General features: G+C 35.5%; 1 protein-coding gene across 1 annotated transcript in view; it reads left to right on the top strand.

Moving 5' to 3' along the window:
- The first annotated feature begins 4,291 nt into the window (after nucleotides 1-4,291).
- Nucleotides 4,292-10,000, top strand: part of LOC122246678 (uncharacterized) — a 6,621-nt gene continuing 912 nt past the window's right edge. The window contains exon 1 of the mRNA XM_043005395.2: nucleotides 4,292-4,936. Coding sequence (XP_042861329.2) covers nucleotides 4,640-4,936 — 297 coding nt within the window. The 5' untranslated portion in view covers nucleotides 4,292-4,639. The remainder of the gene's footprint in view (nucleotides 4,937-10,000) is intronic.

Genomic DNA, 10,000 nt, shown 5'->3' with positions numbered 1-10,000 from the left:
AATAAATACTGAAATAAATATTGAAATATATATACTGAAATATATATACTGAAATAAATACTGAAATAAATACTGAAATATATATACTGAAATAAATACTGAACTATATATACTGAAATATATATACTGAAATAAATACTGAAATATATATACTGAAATAAATATTGAAATATATATACTGAAATAGATATTGAAATATATATACATATATACTGAAATAAATACTGAAATATATATACATATATACTGAAATAAATACTGAAATATATATACTGAAAAAAAGAAAAAGCAAAAAAAAAAAAAAAAAAAAAAAAAAAAAAAAAATATATAATATATATATTTAATATATATATAGATATATGATAGATATATATAATATATACTGAAATAAATACTGAAATGTATATACTGAAATATATATACTGAAATATGTATACTGAAATATATTTATACTGAGATTCATATCACAATACCTTTATATAACACGATTACACACATTTATATTAAATACAGGATACACTGTATACATTAATACATTATCTCTACAGTGTCTCATTGCTACACATTTCATGCGTCATAAATTGTCCTTCACACTCACATGTACTTCATTTTACGTATGAATGAGTACATCCTCATCCTTAAAAAATGAGCACCTGTTTCGGGGGGGGGGGTTCTTCAGTCTTCCGGATGGTTGTGTCATTTTGACCCCAAACAAAATTTTCCCCCTAAAAAAAAAAAAATAAATAAATAAAAAAAAAACGCCTACCCATTAATCAGGGAATCAGAGAGACAACTTATGAATGCGAGATTTTCGAATAAATCAGGAAACAATATTAAGAACTACAACAAAGAAGAGTTTTGAGTCAGAATAACAGTATGTATGCATATATATGTATATAATAGATAGATAGATATAAATTAATAAATTTGGAGTCAGAATAGCTTTTTTCTAAATTAACAAAGTTAATAAAGTTATAAATACTCATATCAACAGATCAATAAATATAATTTAAAAAAGTAATAACAGTGATTTTAACCTTTTTTTTTGGGGGGGGGGGCGAAGAGTGTGAGCAAGCCCATCTTTAAAAAGTGCAAATTTCTTAAGAGACATCACAGATTGGGCATAGCTATGATGTTTACAAGGTTATCATTCATAAAATAAAAGTATCATCTTAAAATGCAAATTACGTAATGGAAGTGTGCTTGTTTGTGTGCGCTAACAACATAATAACATTTCGACTGACTTAGAGGAATAAAAGAATAAGAATGAAAATGGTTTATATGGACTGAATGAAAGTACGAGGGTAAAAAATGGTATAAATATAGGAGTCACTCAGCTCAAGGCAAAGCATTTTGATCTAAAAAAAAAAAAATAATAATAAAATTTAAAAAATAAATAAATAAATGAATTAAAAAAACACGAAAATCCGGGTATGGGGAAAAGACATACTCGTAGACCCGAATCCGTAAAAAATCCGTTTTTTGGGGATAAGTTAGAATTACGATCAGTGGTATCTGTTACAAAAATAATCTATTATATAAGTTTTACTGTCCAAACTTCCCATGAATTACGTATCATCTTGTTAATTTGTCCACACATACAATCATATACACATGTAAATATTGTACGGGAAAGTACACATATATACAGACCTACAATAATGCTAACACCGCTAACACCAATATCATATATCACTTATGATAAGCACTTATCGTTACTCAAATATCAACAAGGTAACAGTCAGTATCAGTAACAAAACTGCGTAGAAAAACAACTCAAAACCAACACCGTTTTCCTGATGACAATTTTCTACGTCTGACAAAATGGCTAATCTTATCTGAACCAACATTTTATAACTAACTCACAGAGAATATAATCAACCCAATGTCATTTCCCATAGTGGGTATAGAACATCTATAATACAGAAAGATCAACTGTCAAATTGCAGAAATTGAGAAATTAAAATGGCGAGAATCTATAGTACGGTACATATGACATAGCACATGGACGTATGCTACAGCCGTGGCTACTGATTTCATACCGTAGCTAACGTGAACTATAAATGTGGAACTAGCACATCACACGAAATTAAAATATAAGATATGTCTCAAACTTGGTGATATTGATAAGATGAAGATTATATACCGAATTTATTGATAAAACGTTTCTGAAAACGCGATACAATGTACTAACAAGAAACACTATCCTATTTTAAAATACCTGTTTGGATTTTTGTTATAACCTTAAACATTCCGTGACCAAGATTTTTTTTTTTTTTTTTTTTTTTGTAATCTATAAGGAATGGTGTAAACTGTTTATATAACCTTGAGACCAACCTTTTTTATGAAAGATAGGCCTCTATGTCAACATAAGCAATATTTTGGGTTATCCAGCAGATTAGAATATAAGTTTTTTTTCTGATTACAAACAGATAAGATATTTCTGCTTCACTAGCTTGATTTTTTAATACTGAACTAAATGATTTGATACTCGACTCAATATTTAATATTTTATACTTTAATTTTGCAATGACTTAATTTCATAATAGACAGATATATGTATACATATGTATATATATATATATATATATATATATATATATATATATATATATATATATGTGTGTGTGTGTGTGTGTGTGTGTGTGTGTGTACGTACATATTTTCTTTCCTTTTCTCTATTTTTGGTGATAAACAGCTTAAATATCCCAAAAGAAAAAAAAACAAATTAATTCAAGAAAGAACTTATTTAACGAATCGACCCAATCAGTATCAAGCATCAAAGTTACACAGTTCTTATATTCCTAGAAACAAGAAGTATACAGAGCTGCTACTTCACAATTGCAACTTTAATATACAAATCATACCTTCAAACACAAGAGATAACCTAATTTGTTGCACACCGGTGTAGATCAAAACCTTAATTGAAGATTAATTCTTCGTTGAAAGCAGAAATTGCAAATCTATCAACTGATTGCCGTGAAGTCAAGCACAATTGTGACGTAGCCAAGTGTAACAGGAACAATTTGTGCAATAAACAACTCATAACAAAAGCCAGTTGGTGTATGTAACCATATAGGTTAGCACCTGGGTGTTACGGGTCCTTAAGTATCACGTTGCTTTAGGTGTGTAGAAATTAATTATTTCGTTAATTACAGAGGGAGGGAGGGATGGAGGGAGAGAGAGAGGGGGGGAAGAGGAGAGGGGGAGAGAGAGGGGGGGGGAAGGAGAGGGGGAGGGGGAGGAGAGGGGGAGGGAGAGAGAGAGAGACAGAGAGACAGACAGACAGAGCCAAAGAGAGAGAAACAAAGATAGAAACAGAGAAATAGACAGATCCGCATTTAGCATTTGAACTGAAATGTACAGCAACAGAAATACTAAACCCCACACGGAAATGTTGATGGGCGCGTATCCCCTTACGTCAAGGTGTTTCAGATCACTTTCTGACATAGGCATGCGATCAGCATTCGCCACATTGACGCCACCAATTATATATGGGTAGTTGTTGCTCTTTCGTTTGAATAAAATCACTTATATATCTGTCACTATGATTATTTTGATTAATATCAGATAGGGAATGATAGCCAGCATGTCGAGTGGTTAATTTTAGTGTATATATTATTACAGCCCACGAAGTTTACTTTCCATTTGTACAGCAATAAGTCATCTGATTGGTTCTTGTTTAATTACGTAATATATATGCCAGCACACGTATGCAAAGTAAAGCTTCATTATCAAGGTGATTAATTTCCCGCCAAACTTGACTAATCCCTAAGCTTAGTGTGACAAGAGCTAGCTAACCTGACATGGTAACTAATATTGAGACGTTACTCATATACATCTCGACGTCTTCATTCTTGCGTAATATATTTGTAAGCTTAGCAACGGCGTTGTGTTTTGCTCACGCTTGCCTCCCTGACGCCAGTGGGTCATGGACAATCCTTTTACTTCGTCTTCCTATTCCCTCTCGGTGTGTGTGTGTGTGTCCCGCTCCCTCCCCGGGTGAAAGTACATCACCTCACATCTTCGCTTGTCATTTGTCACTGATAAGAGAATCGCCTGCGCCTCCGGGAGTGGAGCCCTCGTCTCGATACGTCATCTCGAGGCGCGAGGGCCCATTGGTCGACACGGAAGAACACACCTCCGAAGGTGCGTGAACTGCCATCCATGGTTTCCCTGCGATGTGATTGGTCGGTTCATCCGTGACGTCACTTTCCCGTTCTAGCCACTAGCGGATCCCTTTTGTTGAAGCGGGAGGAGACGGATTTCCCGTGAGAGAGCTGCGGGAGCATTGTGTAGTGACGGCAGGTGGAGAGCGGTCAGACGCGGCGAGGCGATTGAAGCGGCGAAAGACGGAGTTCGAGGATTTTCGCGCGCGCATGTCTTTTGGCACATGTCTTTTTTTGCCCTCGAAGTGTGAGAGATACTTGGTCTGAAGTGGTGAATTGTCCACGGATAGTGATCGCAGGGAAATGATCTATATATAAAGAGGAGGATCATAGTATTGTATTCTACCTGAGCAAATGATAATACTCTACGTAAATTCGGAGAAAATATTGTAGGATACAGTATAACCGATACAGTATAACCACACACGAGTCCCCCCAAAATCTAAAAAAAAAAAAAAAATACATCAGCCATGGCGAGCGTCATGAAAATGTTCCACAACTTCAAGAGCAGCCACCTCCCTCGGGGCAAGCGGTCCCAGACCATCTCGGCCCCCGCCCCTGCCTCCCCGAAGGACCAGACGAGGGAAGACCCCGAGGGCGCCCCGTCCAGCGACCTGGTAAACCGCAGGAAGGTGTCCATCTCGAGGAGCGGAAGGTACAGGGAGAACCACAAGAAGAGGTGCGCCCTTCCCGACGATACACGGAGTAGTTCTGACGATGACCTCGCCAGTCCGAAGGTCGTGACCCGGGCTGACACCACAACAAAGGTCTGTTTGTGTTTGTCTGTGTGCGTGTGCGTGTGCTGACCTTCGTTCATCCTGTTTTTTTTAGGTAGGGAAGGAGGTTAATGTGTGGTGTTTTAGATTCGGTGACTAACAGAGGTTGCCATGATTTTTTTGTACATGTTCTTTTTATTGTCATGCTTCGTGTTACTTGAAGTTACTTTTTTATTCTTTTTGTTCTCTAGATTCCTAACGATCGTTTCACAAGTTCATTCTAACAGTTATTGACGACTGTTGATTTTTATTGACTATACATAGCCATGTGGTTGATCATATACAGTTTCGTATCTAAAAATCACATCGAAATTTCCTAAACTAAAACAGGTTTGACTTTTTTTTCTGTTGGTTCGAGTGTTCCACTGAATAGACAAAAGAAGTGAGATCTATGTCGAGCAAACTGTTCATCATGAAACCACTAAGTTAACCGGATCAAGAGAGATTCCACTACTTTTCATCACACTAGCGCCCGAAATAAATAATTTTCCGCTAACTATGACAAACAACTTATCTAAAAAATACCGATCTCAAAGGCAAAGTCAGATCTACGTATAATTCCAAAAAATAAACAATCAATAAAAAATAAAAAAAATAAAATGTAAGGAAATAAGGCTTAATTAAGTGGCATCGCGCATTAAGTGTCAGTTTTAAACATTCGAAAAAAAAAACGAAAATAACCGACCATGAAACTGTCATTGAAAGTTTTGAAACAACGGGATAGTCCACCGTTCCATTATGCTATTGTTGTCCTCACAGTAAAGAGGGAAATGATAGGGGAGATAAGGGGGGAATGAGCTAATTAGGGGAGGAAGTGGATAGAGGATAAAGATAGAGAGAAGGGAGAAAGGGAAAGATGGAGGTGGCGTAAAGAGAATGGAGGGAAAGGGGGAGGAGAGAGGAAAGAAAGGTACAGGGGGACAAAGAGATAGGTGGGTATGGGAGGAAAAGATGAATATGGAAAGAAAGACTTAGAGAAAATTAAGATGGGATGTATAGAACACGATGATGGAATAAAGAGGGGAAAGGAAGAAGAAAGGTGAAGATGAAAAGGGGAGGTGGAGGCAAAAGAAAAAAAGAGTGGAGGGGTGAATGAGAAGAGAAAGAGGGAAAGAAAAGAAGGTATTAGGGAGGGGTAATAAAGGAAGAGGAAACGTGGGTATAGCAGGAAGAGAGAAAAAAACGGGGGAAGAGAAAAACAGAGAAAGGAAGGAAGACAAAGAGAAAATAGGAAGGGAGAGGAGAAGAATTAGATAATAAAGATACAAAGAAGGGGGTAAGAAAGAACGAAGATAGAAGGGGGGAGGACAGACAACAAAAACTGAGAGAGATAGAAAGAAAAAGAAGAAAGAGAGTCGTAAATATAACAAGAAGAAATGAAACGGAGAGAAAAAAGGTTGAAAAGAGAAAACCAGAAGACTGAGAGAACAGGAAGAGAAGGAGGAGAGATTTTGAAAAGAAGAGGGGAGGGGGGACAGGGGGGAGAGGTGGGTGGGGGGTGTTGACCTCCAACGCGTGAGTGGTTAACAATGACCAAGGTTTTGGTGGAGGGATGGAGTGTCATGTCAGCTGGACACTCGATTCATGACAGATGATGATATGGATGATGATGATGGTGATGATTGTGGTGATGGTGATGATGATGATAATGATGATAATAATAATGATGATGAAGATGATGGTGATGATGATGATAGTGTTGATGATGGTGATGATGATGATGCGATACTTAATGGTAATTGTGGTAATGGTGGTTAATGATGTTGACATTATTTATAGTTGTTTTGCTATTATTATTAGCATTATTGCTATTGTTATTATTGTGATGATATTGATTATGATGATAATTAGCAGTAGCAGTACACTGAAGTAATGATGATGATAATAATTATAATACTGGTAATAATAAAGACGTCAATAACAATAACGTTACTAATAAAAATTCAAAACTAAATATGCTCAGGTTAGCTTAGACAAATATCGTGTTATCGTGTTATTTTTGTGTTATTTTTCGTGGTATATTGATAATAATAAGATATTTGTATTTAAGATACATAATATCAGTCGTGCGGATGATGATAATGAGAATATTATCAATATTGATAATGGTGGTAAGGATATATTGATGGCAATGGTGGAAAATATCATGTTAAGAATATCACTTTGGGAAATAACGATCCTTAATGATGATATAATATATAATATAATGATATAATATATTATATAAGATGTTGTTAGTAGTGATGATACAAAGGAAGAAGATAAGAGTACTGATAGTAAAGATTATTATGATGAAATACCATTTATAAAAAAAAAATATAAAAGGTCATTATAAAAATATTGAACTTGATTGACCATATATGGGCTACGCACCTAGAAAAGATTTAAACTATTTATGAAACAAACGAGGTAGATGAAAATGAAGTGAAATAGACGAATGAGATAAAACACATAAGATAAAAAAAATAAATAAATAAAAAAAGGAATTCAAGACAGAAAAAAATCTGAAAAAAATCACATAGAATTAATAAATAAGATTAGATTAAATAAGTCAAATAAAATCATATAAGGCCAAACGGAATGACCGCCACACCCAGATAAAAAAAAAAAAAGTTCAGTTATATATTCTCGCGTCCAAAAGCTCATTGTCTTTTCCGGACGTCCGATGCTCTTTTGTTTTTTATTTGCGCATCCTGTTTTTCTTTTCTTTTTTCGCTTTCATGTGGAATTAAGGTCGAATACGTGATTTCTTTTGTGGTAATATCTTATATATTTGCAAGGAGACTGAAATATGTACTGAAGGTGTGGATGGAGTTTGTTTTATTATGTGATTCGATTATTGTGGATTTCATAATTGATGGAAACAGGTGAGCGCCATTTTTTTTCTTTCTTTCTTTCTTTCGTTCTTTCTTTTTTATGACCTGGATATTCGCTGGATTTTTTTTTTTTTCTTCTTCTTCTTCTTTCTTTTTTTTTTATGACCTGGATATTCGCTGGATATATTGTTTTTTTTTTTTCTTTCTTCTTCTTTCTTTCTTTCTTTTTTATGACTTGGATATTCGCTGGATATATTTTTCTTCTTCTTCTTCTTTCTTTCTTTCTTATGACCTGGATATTCGCTGGATATATTGTTTTTTTTTTTTCTTTTTCTTCTTCTTTCTTTCTTTTTTATGACCTGGATATTCGCAAGGAGACTGAAGCACATTGACAAAACGTAAGGAATTTGCTTACCAGGTCATATAATGCGATTATGCAGACCTCAACCTGGCCTATTTTCCATGCAATTGCAGTGACCAGCATGACGTTAGAGAGCTCGCTGTGACGTCATCATTGCATCATATGTGGTGACGTAGTGTCTTGCAAACATTGCATACGGAGTCTATCAGATACATTAGCTTTTGAAGAAGATTTAATTAGGGTGTTGGAGATGCTGGTTAACCATTCTTTCTCCCTTTTTAATCTCTTTAATCTGTGTGGTTTACTTTAGTTTGTCCTTTACTTTTTCTATACGTTAATGTTTGTCACTTTGATTTTTTTTTCCTTTTCGTTTTGTCTAACCTATTTTTATTTTTTTATTTTCATTTCTTCTTCTCCCGGTTTGTCTTTTTTTCCTTTTCTTCAATGGTAGTTATTTCTCTTATGTCTTTTACCTAACTTCTCCAATATCGTGTTTCTTTCATATTCCTTATCAATCATTTTCATGTTCGCTTTCCTCCCATACTTATTATCTATCATTTTCATCTTCGTTTGACCTTTACGCTATGACTTTCATTTTCATTTTCCCCTTGTGTTTCTTATCTTCCTCTCTGCTTTATTCTCATGCCCATTATAAATCATCTTCATTATCGCTTGCACTTTTAGCCGTCACCTTCAATATTCATTTTCTTCTTGTATCATTTATCTATTATCATCGTCTCCACTTTCCTCTTTTACTTTTTATCAGTCATTTTCATTTTTTGTTGTTGTTTTTTTACTTATATTAGCTATCACTTTCATTTTCATTTTCCTCTTGTATTTTGCCTATAATCTTCGTCTACGCTGTACGCTCATAGTTATCAATAATTTTATTTTTTCTTATTTTTCAACTTTTATCAGCAAACATCTTCATCTTCATTTTCATTTTCTTCTTGAATAATTTACCCATCATCGTCTTCTCTTTTCTCGTATGCCTTTTATCTATTATCTTCCTATCTCTCACTTTCTCTCATCTTCGCCCGCCTCCATTATCGAATCTCTCTCATGATAGTTTTGCTTTAATCCTTCATTCCTATTCGCTTTCCTTCTCATTCCTTTTCTCCTAATTTTGAAATTCCTTTTCTCTTCTTATTCTGTGTGTGTATCTTCTTGTCTCTCCATTTCCTGCTTTCTCTCCGGTTCTTATCTTTTATGCTTCACCTTCTTATTTTCTAGTCTCTTCTTAATTGGTTCTTTATCTTTCTTCTCCCCCCCTCCCCCCCTCTCTATACATATCTCTCTGTCTTTCTCTCTCTCTTTCTCTCTCTCTCTCTTTCTCTTTCCCTCTTTCCTTCTTTCTCTTTACTTTTTCTCCCTCCCCATCTCTCCCTCTCTTTTCTCTTTCATTTTTTTCCCTCTCCCCCTAACTGCATTTCTCTCTCTGTGTCTCATTCTCTTTCTCTCTCTCTCTTTCCTTCTTTCTCTTTACCTTTTCTCCCTCCCCCTCTCTCCCTCTCTTTTCTCTTTTTTCCCTCTCCCCCTAACTGTATCTCTCTCTCTCTCTCTCTCTCTCTCTCTCTCTCTCTCTCTCTCTCTCTCTCTCTCTCTCTCTCTCTCTCTTTCCTTCTTTCTCTTTCCCTTTTCTCCCTCCCCCCTCTCTCCCTTTCTTTTCTCTTTCATTTTTTCCCTCTCCCCCTAACTCTCTCTCTCTTTTCTCTCTCTCTCTCTCTCTCTCTCTCTCTCTCTCTCTCTCTCTCTCTCTCTCTCTCTCTCTCTCTCTCTCTCTCTCTCTCTCTCTCTCTCTCTCTCTCTCTCTCTCTCTCTCTCTCTCTCTCTCTCTCTCTCTCTCTCTCTCTCTCTCTTCTTTCCCTCCCCCATTTT

This window comes from Penaeus japonicus, unplaced genomic scaffold (assembly GCF_977035675.1).
Source record: "Penaeus japonicus unplaced genomic scaffold, GWHDUDI00000001_assembly GWHDUDI00000028, whole genome shotgun sequence".
Taxonomy (NCBI): Eukaryota; Metazoa; Arthropoda; class Malacostraca; order Decapoda; family Penaeidae; genus Penaeus; species Penaeus japonicus.
Note: the sequence above shows the minus strand (reverse complement) of the source record. Positions and strands in the feature narration are given on the sequence as shown.